At 42.1% G+C, this 17,828-nt stretch overlaps 1 protein-coding gene across 2 annotated transcripts; it reads right to left on the reverse strand.

The window, feature by feature from the left end:
• Positions 1 to 541: 541 nt before the first annotated feature.
• Positions 542 to 16,330, reverse strand: hook2 (hook microtubule-tethering protein 2). 2 transcript variants are annotated; one of them, XM_085784945.1, is made up of 22 exons: positions 16,132 to 16,330; positions 13,835 to 13,917; positions 13,151 to 13,223; positions 12,960 to 13,010; positions 12,680 to 12,812; positions 12,252 to 12,319; positions 11,880 to 11,945; positions 11,701 to 11,781; positions 9,575 to 9,741; positions 9,220 to 9,360; positions 7,877 to 8,078; positions 7,601 to 7,711; positions 6,519 to 6,606; positions 6,054 to 6,120; positions 5,477 to 5,614; positions 4,737 to 4,824; positions 3,989 to 4,023; positions 3,817 to 3,899; positions 3,627 to 3,730; positions 2,811 to 2,921; positions 2,650 to 2,721; positions 542 to 2,546 (listed from the first exon to the last, which is right to left on the reverse strand). In XM_085784945.1, exons 1-22 carry the CDS (start codon positions 16,174 to 16,176, stop codon positions 2,418 to 2,420), a joined length of 2,136 nt encoding a protein of 711 aa, XP_085641071.1. In that variant the 5' UTR covers positions 16,177 to 16,330; the 3' UTR covers positions 542 to 2,417. The 2 variants fall into 2 exon arrangements, 1 of the variants encoding a protein (XP_085641071.1); XR_015036317.1 differs by having other exon boundaries at positions 2,422 to 2,546; positions 4,191 to 4,824.
• Between the last annotated feature and the right edge of the window lie 1,498 nt (positions 16,331 to 17,828).

Consider the following 17,828-nt stretch of genomic DNA (forward strand, 5'->3'; position numbering starts at 1 on the left):
GTTGGACTGCCCTTTGGGTTTTATTCTTACCTTATCTTATTATCACTATTATTAAGTTCTAGTTCATGAAGATCTGACTGGATTGTAATTAGGAGTGTATATTAGCCATCACATTGGATTTCAGGCCTTTGAGCTATCTCCAGTCTGGGACACACCTCACTTAGAAAGTTTGCAGCCACAAACTGCAGTTTAAATTTGAAATGAAACGCACAGGACAAGTGCACTGTATTTGTGATTGTATGTTCAGATTTTAGTGTGTCCGTTGTTGAGTCTTTCAGAAGTGTGTGTTGAAAGTGATGTGACAGATAAAGAATACTTTCACCATTTTACTCAACCGTTTGACAGCTGCACAAAGGATGTGAGAAGCCCGACGTTTCAGTCTGGCCTTTAGATGATGACAGAATTAAACTGTAAAGCAACAATGTTATAAAACAGTACATACTTCTCGTACTCTTGGGGAAAAGCACTTAGTTTCAGGTTTAGTCAATGCAGGTTATTCTTTATCTTCAAACTTGTTGATGAAGACGACACCAGACAAACGTTCTTAAGATCCCGTTTATTTGTAGTGCAAAAGTAGAACAGATAGGACTACAAATCTTTAACTTGCCTCTATCCCTGTGTGAAGTACCGTATGCTATAATCTACTAGACCATTATGTGATACAAACAAACACTGACAACCTACAAGTTCAACCCTTCAAGCCATGCAAAATGTGCAGTTAAGATAATAACACAACACCATAAATATCTACTCAAAATAATGAAACAGTAGAGAAAAAAAAAGTGTGCACACAACAGCAGGATTCTGGTCTGTGTAGATCATAGCACAAACATTTACAGGGACCGAGTCCAAGTCATAAAAACAGCAGCTCTGATATGGGGCAGTGTGAAGTTAGTACATCTGCTGAAATGGGAAATTAACCAGTAGTGAGTGACGACAGAAGCAGTGTGGATAAATGAGCCATCTAGCGCTGGGCTCCACCTTTTGTATCTGCCTCTGACTTCCTGTCAACAGACAACAAAAGAATTCCAGTGTACTGTTGAATACATTTCCTTCCAGTTCAGCTGAACTGTAAATGAGGTCAGTGGCAGTAAACAACCATTAGCTGAGTCATTGTTCTTAGTGTTATTATAAATGGGGGCTATAATTGTGTTTTCCAGTCCTTGTGATAAACTAAGGCCTTCAAATGCCTATGCTCACATTAGTCTAAAGTGGTGTGTGCAATCAGGTCCTACCCACAACCTACACCCTGTTACAATCTTTGGGAAGAGGGGATGAAAGGGAATGGAAAAAATGAAAAAAAAAAAGTAGCAATAAATCAAAATCATACGCAACAAAAGAGGAACAATGTTGAGAAAATCGTACGTTGAAGTCACAGTATCACCAGGCATAACAAGATGAACCTGCAGTATTCTTTAAAGTAAAAATGTATTTCTACCAAACGAGGCAGGAAGACGGGGTTGACACTTCAGATATCTCAAACTTTAGTGTCACATTTAGAGATTTTAGCGAGGCACTGAACAAACCCACCGATCTATCAAGAGAGAAAGTGCTTTGGTGTATCAGGAAAATTCTAATAAATTCTTTTTATGAATATTAACTTGAGAGAAAAAGTGAATAAAAAAAGACTAAAGCCATTAAGCAACCCTCATCGTTTTTTCCCCCAATGTCCTTCGAATTAAAACTAACACAAAAATTCACCTCAAAACACATGATCTAAGAAACAAAAAGAAAAGCTATGAGAAAACTCAAAACAAACCAAAAAAAAACCAAGGAGATACTAACGGCTGAGTGTGAGTTCAGTAGCTTTGTCCTCTTAAGCATCAACAATAGTAAATGTGTGACCCCTAATAACTCCTCCCTCGTTTGCCTTGTTTAATTCCTAGCCTTGACAAAACTAGCTCATCTCCCAACCTATTGTATAACATAAAATACATATATAAAAAAATTAAACAGACCTTGAAGAAACAGGAGTGAATACAAGAGACTGAAGAGAAAATAAAAGTCACCTTAAAAGGTGAGACAGCCTCTTTTCAGACCCTGTAACTCCACTTAATCCAGTCATTTCTGTTTCTGTGGCTAAACTTGGGAACCTTTCTGCTCTGAGGCTCCAGTGAGAACCTTTATTTAACCAGGCGAAATCAATTAAGAACATGTTCTTATTTACAATGATTTACAATGATGGCCTGACAAGAGAAAATAAAATAAAATAAAAAAATTCTTGGATCACTATGAGCCAGCAGGGGGCAGCAGCAGCATTAAAAAATACTCTCTGAGGTGCAGCGATCCAGTGAAGGCATAAAGGCAAAAGGTTCAGGAAGTTCTGATGAAGTTCACAGCAGATCACTTCATCTTCTCTACGCTGTGTCCCTGCATGTTTTCTTCTTCTCCTGCCTGGACGTTTTTTTTATTTATTTTTATCTCGGGTGGTGTCGTGTGAGGCCTCTCCTGGCGTTGGTGGACTGCCTCTGTTGAGCGAGGAAGGACATGGCCTGGTTGGAGGGTCCCAGCCGCTCACCAGACACTTTCTGATGCAATGCCATCCCCTGAGAAGGAGAGGGACAAAGAAAGAGTCAAGGATCATTTGTTGAAACCAGTTTCTGTTCAGTTTGTTCATATGAAATGCCATGTTTCAATGCACTTGCTCACCATGTTGTACCAGGCAGAAATGATGAGTTTCTCCTCTTGGTCATGTCTGGCTCTGCTCTTCTCATAGTCGTGCTGTACAAAGGAACATCATCAGGCATTACAGTGAGGTTCTACAGAACTGGAGTTAACATCATTTGAGTCTTTATGTTAAAGGTTTGCACCTCGAGGTGGTGGATTTTCCTCTCCTTCTCTGCCAGCTGGTTCTTCAGAGCCTGAACGTCAGGAGTTGCAGGCGGCTGCTGCTGCTGCTTGGGATCCAGGGTTTTGATCACCTGCACAAAGACAAATCTACTGAATTAACATTATACTGCTGCTATGACATTAATAGATTCATGATGGAGAGCTCTTTAAAATGGTCATGGTCTTGTGGCTAATTTGTGTGGGTTATTCCTGTCGCAGCTGTTGGCCACAAGCACATTTGAGGAGTGAGCCACGTAGCTTACCTCTCTCGCTCCACACCTTTAAAGGGATAGTTCAACCTTTTGGCAAATTGGCCCACTGCTATAATCCCTATAGTTTTAGGAGTAGGTTCGTTACCTTTAATTGTCGGTGCAAGCTATTGGACAAGTTGTGACCTGCACATTCACCACGCTATGAGATAATAACGGAACGTTACAAGACAGAGTTGTTTTCGAGGTAAATTCATGCAAAACAGCTGATGCCCGTTCCTGTCGGGGCAGTTTTTCGGCAAGCAGTCTCGCACCGGCAATTAAAGGTAACGAACCTACTCCTAAAACTATAGGGATTATAGCAATGGGCCAATTTGCCAAAATGTTTAACTATCCCTTTAATATTTTTCCATTTTCAAACGCTCTGCCCTGAACTGACAGAATTTGAAGCCACCAACATTTTTCCCACACATGTACTAAAACGTCCCAACAACAACTGCTCTCCTTAAATCAGTGAAAAAACAACACCCTGTAATTTTATTTAGAGCCACATGCTGAGGAGAACATGTTCTGTTGAGGTGGACTGACCGTTCTCGCCTTCTCCACATAGCGTTTGTATCGCTCCTCCATCTGCTTCATGTCCTCGTCCTTCTTCCGCAGAATCTCCTGAAGTTCATCTATCTTCTTTGCCACTGAGAAGGAGAGGGGAAAAAACAGTGTTTGAAGGAGAAGGCGGCATGAGACGGATGAGATGGTGATAATAAAAGTGATGACTTACTGTTGCCGTCCACTTTGGGCTCCAGGTCATCGATGACCTCTCTCTTCTTTTTAAGATCTGAGTGAGCTTCATGGAGCTTCTCCCTGTAATAATCACATGATGAGATATATGTTTACTATATGTGTTTTTAGCGCACACGTGGATAAATGATATGTAAGAAGCAGATACTTACAAATGCTCCTCCAGCTTTTTCTTCAATAAAGAGGACTAAAAAAAAGGTGGGGAAAGAAAAAAAAAGCACTCAAAACTCAGGTTTTCTGAATGGCACGCAAACAAACACATACACACACACACACACACAATGTAAGCTGTGAAAGTCAAGCTGACAAAGAGTTAATCATGGGCCAGTTGGACAGAGGGTGGGCCGTACTTACGATAGCCTGATTTTGGCAGAGTTGACCGATGGGGGCAGGCGGAGGGAGACAGACAGAGAGGGGCAGGCGTTAACAGTGAATCACCACAGCAGACTTGGGTTAAAGTCCCACACAACATGTATTACAAGAACAGACAAGGCAGTAGTTCACAGGCAAGTGCGTTCAACAGTTTTCTCAAACTCAAAGTGCCATGCAAACATACTGCTTTTGTACATAGGAAATGTTTGCTGAAAAATCAGTGTCTCAAAAAATACTTTTACTTCAAGGAATTATATGAACGTCATGTCTTTGCAGTTCCAGTTTCACAGACGTGTAAGTCAACACTGATTAATAATCATACTGATTCAAATAACAAGGGTTGTCATTTGATGAAGGAAAAAGAAAATAAGAGCTGATCTATACATTTCTCTCAGCTGATTGGTTGCACATAGTGTCTGTTGTCAACCAGTGTGATCGTAGGAATCTATTATTTGTGATGAGGGAGGTTCTAAGTGTGAGGTGACTAGAGTATGCAGAGAGGACAGAGGCAGCCGTCTCTCCACTCACATCCTCCGTCTTGCTGTCCTGCTCCTGTAGCGCTTTCTGAAGCTCCTCGATCTGAGAGCGCAGCTCTGAGATCTGCTGCTGGTTCAACCTTGGAAACAGACACAGACGGGAAGAAAAAGATAGGAAACGCCGTGGAGTGAGCCACAAACAAGAAGGAGGAGGATGATAGGAGACGTGAAAGGAACAGAGGAAAAGATGAAACACAAGGTTACTTAGTTGCGTCTGTGGGTGGGAGATGTTTGCAAAGTATCATGTGGGTCCTTGTACATCTGCTGCAGGCAGCGTTCATCCGCTCCACCAAGTGCTGCCTGACCATTCACAGCTCTGCTCTACTGAGCATGCTCACTCCACTCCTCTCCTCTCCTCCTGTTGCTGAGGATGCTTCCCACACCCTGGGCCTGGTGTTGCATTGGACACATACACAGCCACACGCACATAAACTGTCCACCCACATGTCCACATGCCCACAGGCATGTAAACACACACATACACACACACAGTCAAGGGACAATCTGGCTTTCTGCTGTCTGTCCTCCAGTGCAGCCCACACAGCTCAGTTGAGCACACAGTCCAGAGGGTGAGTTGACATTTAGGCAGATATCACTCCTACTATCAGCCAAACAAGCAGATTAACGTCCAGGAACATACAATATGGTGGCCTAGAAAGGGGATGGTTATTTAACACTGCTGAACAAGAATTTGGACTTCACACACACAAACGTGCACAGGCTCTACTGTACCTGTCCTGAGTTTCCAAGGTGTTCTTGCTGCGCTGGGCCTCCTCCAGCTCGGCCTGCACCTCCACTAGTCTCTGCCTGTAGCTCTCCTCCTGGACGCACAGCATCTTGTTTTCGCTCTGCAGGCGCACCACCGTCTCCCTGTGGAAGGAGTGAGGAGGGGGGGGAGGAAGGAAAGCGGAGGACAGATGAAGTGGGTCAGAGAGTGGTGGAGGGACAGACAGAAGCTCCGCTCCGCCGAGTTGACCGAGCCTTCTTTACGACAACACCCAGGCCAAATGTGCAGCGCTGCCATGTGTCGCTGTTCGGGATGCCAACTGCACATTTCAAGCTATAAATAAACTTTAGGGGCTGTGTGAGCAGGTCTGAGCCGTTTATCTCGGGCTGTAGAGGATGGATATAGGGTGTGAGTGGGTTACTGATAATGACACCAGTGCGTGTTTTTATTTTTTTTTCCCTTTACAGGTTTAGAGGGAAAATCTCATTTGTTACGCCCAAAATTTGACTGCTATGCTCACAAACCCTACATGCCGAAGCTTATACACAGACGTACACCGCATATTAATAATAGTGCACGTACTTGAGCTCAGTGGGCATGATCTCTGCAGCAAGGTTTCCCACTGTGACACTACTGTCACACAGGCCTCCTGTGGAGAGACAGAGAGACGGGGATTAAGACTCAGCACAGATTTAATAAAAAACCTTCATCAGCTGATGAAGATTTCTCTTCCCCACATGATTTTGATTAACGCTCTACTGGATTTGGATTTTGGATGAATAATTTATTACAATATTAATTATTATGACTATTCAGATGCATCTACAATTATCTGTCTGTTTTTTTGGTTTGTAAGTGTATTTTACATTTCTTTGTAAAGCACTTCAATGAATGAATGAATACATTTGACCAACATTTAGAAAATGTCAGATCACAACATGATAAAGGAAAAAATATGCTCCATCACAAGTGGATTGTTGCTTCTGGTAATTTCACCAGAATCTTAATTAACTTCTTTATGTCCAGTTGAATAGGATTATAACTCACCTCCTCCACTCAGACACCTCTGTTGCACTTGCGCACACCTGAGCTCATCGTTGGTTTCCCTCAGAGTGTCTCTTTCTGAGATCAGACGCTGAGGAGCAAAAGCACAACAAAACTGCTTTAGTTTGTGTGTCAAACGACTTAATCATTAAACACAAGTATCCAGTGTAAAATAAAACTATTATTAGATTAGACCACCTTGGGTATACACATGAAGAGAGAGACCTGAAGTCATTTTACATTAGAGCAGTGTTTTTCAACCTTGGGGTCGGGACCCCACGTGGGGTCGCCTGGAAATCAAATGGGGTCGCCTGAAATGTCTAGTAATTGATAAAAACAATAGCGATAAAAATATTTAATATAAATATTTATAGTAAACTCAATCAAAAAATTAAAATCAAAATTATGATTAAAAACACCACACAATCATAAACTACTGTATTCTATACTTTCACCTTCTCGAATATAAATCAAGTTCTAATTAAATGCAGCATATAAAAATATCGCCACTGGGTCGCCAGAAATTTTTGATGTCAAAATGGGGTCACGAGCTAAAAACGGTTGAGAACCTGCATTAGAGCTAACAACAGCCCAGAGAGCTCAGAGCTCAGAGCTGGAGGGTGTGGGGGGTTTCCTAACACATCTAAACTACTACACTGTTTCAATGAGAGTAGTGCAACGTGGATGAAGTGAATGGCCGATGTAGACTGCATGTCAGGACGGTGTGTATTTCTTAATTACTGCCACAAGTACCCAAGGACATTAATCACTCCTGTCACATTGCAGAAGGTGCTAGAACAGACACTGGACGTGGGAGTCCTCTGAAGAATAGTATGATATTTGCCTGGCAGGGGTTCCTCCTGCGCCTCCTGTGATCATCACAACAAATGGTGATCCACACAAGGACTGTCACTAAATACTATGTCACTCCACCTTGTAAGGTGACAGGGCTTTTAGTGTGTGTCCATGATATAAGGGAGATCAGCTGCACACTGATAAAACACCACAGTAAAAGCATTGTGCACATTTTTTTTCCCTCTGTCACAACTTAAGCTTTTGTTTCCTGATGGCCGTCGTGAACTCACTTCTTTCTCTTTCAGCAGCGCGTCATACTTGTCGTTAAGGTTCTTGTACTCAAACTGCCACTTCTCAGCTTTCATGGCCTCTGCCGAGTGCTTGGTGTGAAGCTCGTGAGCCTGCAAGTCAGAAGAAGAGCACAACAGTCTGTGTTGGCAGGAGTGCTCTATAAAAACTGCAAACATTTTCCAGTCACATGTAAAACGCCCGGCGATGACGTGTGTTTCACGTCTCTTGGATGTCAACACTGTCCCTCCTCCTCCTCCTGTCAGCCCACAGCTTGCCTGTCTCTTGTAGGTGTCCAGCTGGTTGCGGACGGCGTTGGCCCTGCGCAGCTCCTCCTCCAGTTCACAGGTGCGCTGCATGTACACGGTGTTGCGCTCCTCCAGGAGGCGCACCTGTCTGCGCAGGTCTCCCAGATCCTCCAGCTTCCTCTTGTACGTCTCCACCATTGCCTCGAGCTGGTTCACCCGGTCCGATGAGTGCCTGAGGCGGGGGGAGGAGTGTCAGACGTGTTGAGCGCCAAGCGCAGGAACAGCACTTCAAGTTAAACACAATACATCCGTGTGGAATATGTACTCAACTAGTGAAAAAACCAACAAGTCTGACGCGAGCCGGCACAATGCATGAAATTCATTTTTATAAAACACAGAGGTCAGAGAGAGGGGCTGAATGGACGTCTGTGTGTGGGCGGTGTGGGAGTTGTTTCTGTGAGTCTGAAATGATAATGGATGAACTACTGCGTAAAAGAAAAGGCTGCTGATGTTCTCCCATCAGTTCATCTCTCAACACTTCCACTTCCCTGCCCAGTCTGTGGCTCTCAGTTCAAAGCCTATTCATTCCCACTGAAGACGTAAATCCTTCAAAATCTACTTATTTTTTAAAAGTTCAGTTTCCTAAAAAACAGCTGGGGACTATAGTTTTTAGACACATTATTCAAACAGCAGGAAATGACTGGGTTGAAGAATTGTTGGACACTATTTGTGGCTATGAAAATATGAGCTTGTGAATATTTATTGATTAAAAACAAAATATACGATATTGATACATATCCCTCCCATGTTCGTTGTACTATGAGTATGTCAGCACGTGCAAGGGTGTGGCTCACAGACATGCTTTAATGTAACAGACAATAAGCTACACTAAGCTCTGATCAAACAGGAAATGTTATTGCGCTTTGTCTTTCCATGACATTTGTTGATAGTGACAAAAATGTAGATGAAATTCTTTCAGATTCGAGAGATATATTTCCAGTCAAAACAAGACTTCAAAATATTCTTTCAATGAAAACTTGTTTTTCAAATCAAACTGCATCATAGGTTTTAGTTTCCCTATCACAACAATTCCAGAAATACTGGCTCAGCAGTAAGTGTCAGGAAATCGAGTAAGACTCAAGACTGAATTATGTGAAGTACTTAATCTGGTAATAATTTAATAGAAATGCTCCAAACAGCTGCACAGAAAACAGAAAATACAAAATCCTCATTCTCCATGGCACAATCACCCATTAAATATATACAGTAGAATCTATAGTGTTTCTGGGGATAAATCTAAGTTAGCATGTAACCTCCACTCTTGCTTGGCCTCCTAAAATCGGTTGCAATTGTAAGAAGACCGGCCGACTCACCTGAGGATGTCCATCTCGTCTTTGAGGGCCTGGGCCTCCTGTGCCAGACTGGTCAGGTCTTCGTTACGTAGCTGCAGCTCGGCCACCTCACGCTCCAGTATCTCTCCACGCACACGCATGTCATCTTTGCTGTTCTCCAGTCTGAAACATGCGTGACAGAAGATCAGGGGGTTTGTGTGAGATACGAAACGGGGTAAGATGAGTCAACAATAGCATCATTATTAATCGGGAATGTTAAATCTTTCTGAAAACCTCAAACATTTCTAAGTTTAGTTTAGTAAATTACATACATACTTAAATTCTTTGTGCAATCACGGCTTTCCTTAGAAAATCTGTGTGTTTGTACAGGCTGTACCTGTAATTCTCCTCCTGAAGCTGCTCCATCTGACTCTGCAGCAGCAGCAGCTTCTTGCCAGTGATGGCAGTGGTGGAGGCGTCAAAAGAGTCGCTGCGGCTCAGCTTCTCCTTCAGGGAACGCGTCTCCGCCTGAAGAGACGACTTCTCCTCCAGCGCCAGGGACAACTGTTGGGGGGAGGGAGAGGAACATAGGACAAACATTGCAAAAAGAGGTGTAAAGACAGGCAGAATTAACATTAAAGCATTAGCATTAAGAGAGAAGTGATGAAGATGCTAAAAGTGAACGAAGAGAAAGAATATGCTCCTGAAAAAACAACAACATGGCATTAAAAAAGTCCTATAGGCTGATTTACAGAAATCTTCTTAATCCATAAGTAAAATAAACACGTGAAAGCCACAGTAGTAGCACTCGGCAGATTCACAGAGGGAAAACACTGATCCACAGCGACAGACTCACCACCTTTTGTGCACAGAGAACCTCGATCACATGCTTTGTTCTCATTTCACATGCTCAGTGGTCAAAAGCTAGTTAGTCAGCTGGTGTGCAACGCTCTCGGGCAGATGGAACTTTCTCAATGGTGGATTTGTTAGCGTCGGCCTTAAGGTCGAAAACCTGACCCTCAGGATAAAAATGGAAATAAATGAATATGTACAGCTCATTGAGGGGCATTAGTGACACTGATTACTCTGTTACAGTTGGAGCTGCTCTAACTCGAGGCTGATGAAGCTGTTTTGAATAGAGAGATGATGAGACGGCAGTTTAACTAAATGTTTGTCGGCGTCAGGCTGAGCTGAGGTTGAAGTTAGACAAGCTGGCATTCCAGTGTTGAAAAGAGGAAAAAAAAGGGGGGGGGCTGTACTTACCTGCTGGACTTGAACAGCAAAACCCTACACTGAACTTTAAGGACAGATTGCATACTTTAGCATAGGGCCAGTAACAGTAAATAGCTTTCAAAACAACACAAATGACTAATCCCTAATGCGTGGGCTAAGTAAGTAAACAAACAGGTGGGCTGAGAGCAGTGCAAATTATTGTTGGCTACTGCTCCATCCCAAGGCAACGTGTCAGTTTTATCTTGATGTTATGCAACTATTGACTGGAGTGTGTCTTTGAAAAAGGATTAATTTAGTGGGGTTTTTTGTTTTTTTTAGTCAGTGGTACAACAACAAGCCATGGGAACACAAAGTCTCAGGCTGAATAATCAATAAGGGCCAGAGCACAAAAGCTGCAGGCATTATACATTCAGCAGTATGCTGCAGCCATCCACACACACCACAGCAAAACCAGCCCCCTAAACATCTCAGAGTTGCATATGTAGAGCTGAAATGGTTTTATAATCACTCAAAAACCACAACAACAGTTTCCCAACAACTCTGTTTGACAAATGGAAGATGAAACAAACCCAGCCCCAGGAGACCCACTTAAAAGTTATAATCCTTAAGAGTTTCAAGAGACCTTGTTTTTGATGCTATTTATGGTCAGCTTTTTCAGCTACAGCCAGTCCATTTAATTGTATTCATAATTAGATAGTAGTAGTTTTTTCACTGTTAGAAGTGGATAAAGCCTGGACTGAAATAACACACTTGAGGGATTCACGGGAAACAATGCAGGATATAAATCCAGTCTTGATATCAGACTAATAGTCTCTTAACTGCTGCATTGAGCTGTAAATGCAGACCCAGGATTTTTCACTTCATAATGCAATCACAGAAATGAAATGTTGGTCACTGAGATTTACACCTTTAACAAATGGAGAAAAAAAGGGGGTTTTAGTTCACAACACTGCCAATATCTGCCCTTTATCAGCTGATGTGTAAAAAGTTTTACACATCAAGCAGTAACAGAACAAGAAGTTGCAGTTTACAACCTGCTTTTTATTAATGTGGGTTTTGGCTGCACTGTGAAAGTATAGTCATCATTTCCTCTTTAATTGTGTTTTTGACAAACAAGGTAGTCCACGATTGTCTGTGGTCACCAGGATTTTAGGAACTGTAGTAGAATATTGCAATTACACCTGCAAACTATGGGTGTTTCCAAACTAACCAGACCTAAGATCTTAAGGATTATAACTTCGAGGTATCAGGAAATGAGTGTGAGCCATAAATCCGATTTAGTGAACCAACCTGATGTTGTAGGTCTTGGCAGCGCTGGCTCATGTCTTCCTTTTCGTCTGCCTCCTCACTCAGGAAATAATACTTTCTGGACTGTAATCACAGAAGGTGGATACAGAGGAGATGTCAGTGACGGGGTCAGAGGAAAGATCTAACGGATCTGCTGAGAGAACAAGGGGAGTGGGTTTCACCTGGTAGTCAAAGTCCCCATAGGTTTCTGGGCTTCCTGGATCAGATGAAGGTTCTTTTGATAGGAGCTGAAGCAAAACAGCAGTAGAAAGTCAGTGATTTAATAAATGATCGAGACTTGTAGACTAAATCATTTTCAAACTGCATTTTTACTGGTAAAACCTGGCATACATTTTTCTCATGTACAGTGTTATGTTCACTCCCATGAGTGTCAATGCAAGGCTAAACGTATTCTTGAGAGTTGGCTTTCTGGGATGCAGTTCTGTCTTCTGCTTATCCGGATTTCTCCGATTGTGAATTCACCATGACTAAGAGCTGGGATTATTGCAGAGTAGAGAGAACCAAGGATAGGGATAAGCAAGAGGTTCACTCACCTCCTGAATGGCTGTCATCACAACGTGCTGGACAGATTCCTCAAGTGTCATTATTTGCTGGATTTGCTCTGTGTTCAGGGGGAAGACAACAACAGAGAGCAGTGACGGTGCAGCCAAATACAGATTAACACAAATAATCTCCTCAAACCAAAACTGCATCTATTTCAGAGAACCTGTGTTCATTCAGTTTGTGTTTCGGTAACACATGCATTCATCCGTTTTTTCCATTGAATTTTAATCTGCACACTGGGACTTGGTGCGAGGGGGGAAAACAGCATGTGGTCAGTGTAAAAACTTGTGATGCTCAGGCCATGACTGTCATTTAACAGGAATCATGTGAGCTGACTTGGAGTTAATCCCATGTGTTGTTTTTCACAGATGGCTGCGTATCTGCCTGGTTTTCTTTTCTTCTGCAGCAGAAAGCGTACCTTGTTTTTTCTCACAACTGACGGCACAGCCCAGCACAAGCTGTACCAGCTTGCCCAGCTCAGTGACATCTCCCATCTCTCCGATGAGGTTAACATCTGGCAAGTGCCCATCTGACACCTGATGACCCAGCACCTGTTCACGGAGAGGAAAGTGGGACAGGGCTGAGTTGGAGATATAGAAACAACTAGGGGAGAAAATATAGCAAGAGAAATACAAAAAAAAAAAAATCACACCCAAATGAAAATTTAAATAAGTAAAAAGCAATAAAAATCCTCTTACATCATGATAATATTCCAGCATGCTCTTGAGAATCTTTTTCAAGTTGCTGACCTGAAAGAGAAAAACAGGACTTACAATCTACATCCTCATTTTCATCAAGAAAAAGAAGTTGAAAATAAATAGCCAAGACATCTTGATTATTCTTCGCTGCCGTTGGGTGCTGTGTCATATCTTGCTGTTTCACAAATTACCTTGAGGCGCCAGTTGGCCCCGCTCTCCTCCTTGATTCTGCCTAGCCATGTCTCATTAAACCAAGAGGGGTCTCTGTCAATGAGAACACAAGAGAACTCTAGTGACAGCGACGACACATCTCCGGACATCAAGATTCACAGGAGGCCACGGGGCAACATGGCCCTGCATGCTGACATCTGAGTAGAACAGTTCATTAAAGTCACATATCACAGATGCATATAATGCTCAAGAAGCAGTTTCAGTGACCTTAAAACAAAAAGAAACATTTGGGAGGATACTTGGGTTGTCCATTTATCAGTGGAGGTATAGTGATGAGGAAAACAAACAAACCACCACAAGCTCTAAAGGTCAATAGGCCTGGACAGAGTGGTTTACTTAAAAAATTAAACTCACATCTCAAGGCCACAGTGGGGCATAACCCTCTGAGAAACAAAAGACGACCTCACAAATCCAGGCTGCATGCATTTTAATGTTAACTGGTTAAAGATTTAACATTTGCATAGACAATGACCCTGTGCTTTTCAAAGGGCAGCTTAGCGTGAATCACATAGATAAGCAAATCAAAGTGAGTCGGTTCTGAATTAATTTCTATCGGCTGTTTCCTCTGAGTTCATGTCGTACATTTGAATCATCAAAACAACACAACATACATAAATACATCAAAATATGTTGTGTGCACTTACATTCTGTGCAGCACATGTGCGATGGCCACTCCGCTGGTAAGGTCGTACTTGCTGTTGCATGATGGGACCTGAAATGTCTGCAACTGAAAATGAAGATGAAGAATCAGTAAATAAATATGTATCTTGTGGTAAATGTATAGCTATATTTCATTTATTTATTTAATCAAATTGAACCAGACTCATTAATGTGTAAAATATTATCAGTGTACCATTGAGAAAGTGATCTAAGACTTTTGGATTCCACCATGTGTCACAGGTTTGCATTAATATTCATGTGTGTAAATTGACACCTGCTGTATAATGGCCCCAGTAATACAAAACACACAATATAATCATTTTATAATTTTGTCTAAACCCATTCAGTCTTCCTAAACTTGGCTTTAACATCAGTCATTATGAAAGTATTTGAACGCTTGGTATGTAATTACCTCTCTAATGTCACTCTTGAACCGTACCAGTTTGCATACAGAGCTAACAGGTCGGTGGATGATACTGTGTCACTGTGCCTGCACTCCATCCTGCAGCACCTAGAGGGTCCTGGCAATTACGCAAGAGTTCTTTTTGTCGATTTTAGTTCAGCTTTTAATACGATTTTACCATCTAGACTGTATGACAAGCTCCTCCACATGGGAGTCGAACACTCATTGTGTCAGTGGGTTCTGGACTTTTTAACAGAGAGGGTTCAGGTGGTTAAGTGCAATAACAAAACATCAAAACCCTTAACCATCAGTACAGGGGCCCCACAGGGGTGTGTTTTGTCGCCACTGCTGTTTTCTTTATATACCAATGATTGTGTCTCACATTTTCAAACTGTTAAATTGTTTAAATTTGCTGATGACACCACAGTAGTGGGCTTAATCACTAAGAACGATGAATTATTGTACAGGAACCAAATAGCATCTCTTGTGGACTGGTGCAATACAAATAATCTGGAACTGAATGCTTTGAAAACTAAGGAAGTGGTTATAGATTTCCACAGACACAAAGAAGACCACCTACCTCTGGCCATCAACAACATAGAGGTGCAGAGAGTGGACAGTTATAGATTCTTGGGGATTAACATATCATCTTCCTTGAAGTGGAAGGACAACACCAGCACCATTTTAAAGAAAGCACACCAGAGACTGTTCTTTTTAAAACAACTGAAAAAGTGTGGTGTGTCTAGCAAAGGATTGCTCCAGTTTTACACGGCAGCTGTTGAGAGTGTTCTCACGTTTGGTATCACTGTTTGGTTTGGGAATGTGTCTGCGGAGGAAAAGAGGCAGCTAAACAAGGTGGTACGCACTGCATCTAAAATCATTGGATGTGAGGTTCCATCCACATCTGAGATCTATGAGGCCAGACTGCAGAAGAAAGGCGTTAAGATTTTAAAAGACCTCTCCCACCCAGCTAACTGCCTTTTTAACTTCCTGCCCTCACAAAAAAGACTGAGGAGCATAAAATCCAGAACAACCCGACTCCAGAACAGCACATACCCACAAACTGTCAGACTCCTCAACACCTCAGAAATATTATTTTAAAATACCATAGTCCATTTAGAGGGACAGGGTATTGTTTTAATGTGCCATATTTATATTTATCTATTGATTTACTGATTATTTATTTATTACTTGTGCACTTTACTCTGCTTTTATCATGTACTGTATTGGGTGTATGTTGTGTTTTTATGTCAGTGTGTGAAGCCCACTGAAACAAATTCCAATCAACAAGTTGTTGACATGGCAATAAAGTATTGAAACTTGAAACTTGAAACTAAACACTACTTAAATGTTCAGTACTTCACAGTCAGGGGATTTATCCAGGTCTTCATAGTAGTAGGTGTCTGTCTCAGTTCAGTCCTCTACTTGGACAAGTGCAAAACAGGTGGATTTCCTCTGAGCTTGAGTAGGCTAACTTAGTGACTATTTTGGATACCCTAACATTACTGCATAAGACTTTCAGCTAACACTAAGCTATGTGAGTTTGTTTTTCAAAGCAGTCAATATTGCTGACCATGCAGCCAGTTGGACAACACAGTCAGATATCATGCTAACAGACCACAAAGGGCAAACTTCACAGCTTTGTGCCTGGCTAGTTAGCTCGTCTGGCTAGCGACAGTTAGCTCCTAAACAACTTCCACAGCTGCAGCCAATAAATGCGTGAACTGAAACTGTCGGTAAATGACCCTAAAGTAGCGTGTGAAGCATTGCCTCACAACAGTAATGTTATTTTTCTCCGTGCTTAGCCACCACCAGCTGTCAGCTGTTAGCCGGCTGCTAGCCTTGCTGCTACTAACCCCTCGCTAATATCAAACTTACCCAGGTTAACAGTGAGTCACACAGCTCGGCTTTGTCCAGACTCATCCTGCTGTGCCCCGTGAAACCTCCAGGAGCTCGGAGAGGAGCGAAGGGGTCCGGCCTCAAGACTTTGTTTTTCTCCCGAAGTTACTCACTCACTCACTCACTACTGACACCTTCCACGTCAGTCATTATCGGCCATGGCCTCCTTCTCCTTCTCCACCTCCTCCTGCTGCTGCTGCTCCTGCCCGCTTCGCGTTTCGCCCCCTGTTATCCAAGCGAGCTCCCGTATTAGGAGCGTTCCCATGGAAACGGATTATGTTATGGGTCAGCTTGTCTGGTCATGATGAATGATAATAAAAGGGATAATGGTAATAACAACCCAGCGTGTTGTTAAGCCCACATAATGACACTGGTTTAAATCCTTGTTTTTACATTCATTTCATCAAACATTATGAATCTTCCTGGCCGAGATACAACAACACCAACAACAACACAAACTCACTAGGCCTAAATCAGAATTAAAGAGGAGCATTAAACATGAAACCTCTTTTTACAGTCTATGGTGGAAACACATAGCCTGCATAAAAATAAAAAATATAAAAATAGACCAAGACTAAGATCATTTCAAAATAATAACTTATCTTGGCATTGTATTATATGCAATTTGTGTGTGTGTGTGTGTGTGTGTGTGTGTGTGTGTGTGTGTGTGTGTGTGTGTGTGTGTGTGTGTGTGTGTGTGTGTGTGTGTTTTCCTCTGACTATACCCTAACAGTTTATCACGACTCAAATCCAAAAACTGAAAGGGACAAGTGTTTTGTGATAAATATTTGCTAATAGGCCTACCACAAAAATAAGTATCTCTACAATGTCCCTAAATCCACAGCCTACATATGGAGTGAATTGGCTATAGGCCTAATATAGCAGTAGGCCTAGTCACCTCACTCTTTGGAACAACTTCACTGATAGATTACTGTTCAGTTTTTGTTTCATTTTGAGAACAATCACAGCTGTGGCCCATGTCTCCTGACAGCCACATTGCTCTCCTCCTCTCTGCTGCAGGCCTACTTAAACTTCCTTAAAGCACCACTGGATGGCTCTAGTTGACAAATAGCTATAGAAAACAGTCTGATACACTGTCAGTCCAAAAGCTTACACCACCCCCAGTATCACAGGTGTTTTGAAAAACATATCTGGTCAGAAATGTTCTCTAAATAGCTGTACTGTGGATTTTAAAAAAGCAGGAATGAACTCCTCTAGGCTATAGGATAATAGCCTAGCCTATAGGTAGTCTATCAGTTAGGCTATATGGGCTTTTATTCAGTGATGATACTTCACACCTTTTGTGAAAGTACACAAATGTTTCACAATGAGTGTTTTTTTTTCTTCTTCTTCTTTTTGCATAAAAGATTGAGCAATTAGATTCTTGTGTGAAGCGTTGTCAAAAGGCATCCAGACTGTGAACATCCTGACTGGTTCACACTGGTTCGTGATTTACTGCTGCTGCAACAAAAAAAAACTTTTAGCAGCTCTCTGTCAGAAGCGTCTCTCATATTATTAACATGCTGTCACTCACGTACTCCCTTGCCTCTGTAATCTGCATATCTCCCTTTCCACACGTCTCCTTCCTGCTTTCTTTGTCGCTGTCACAAATCAAACTATAGCGACCAATCGCAGTTAAACACTGCCCACTGCTTCCTGTTTGCTTTGGCAAAGTC

This window comes from Trachurus japonicus, chromosome 8, assembly GCF_045865225.1.
Source record: "Trachurus japonicus isolate A0001 chromosome 8, Traja_1.0".
Taxonomy (NCBI): domain Eukaryota; kingdom Metazoa; phylum Chordata; class Actinopteri; order Carangiformes; family Carangidae; genus Trachurus; species Trachurus japonicus.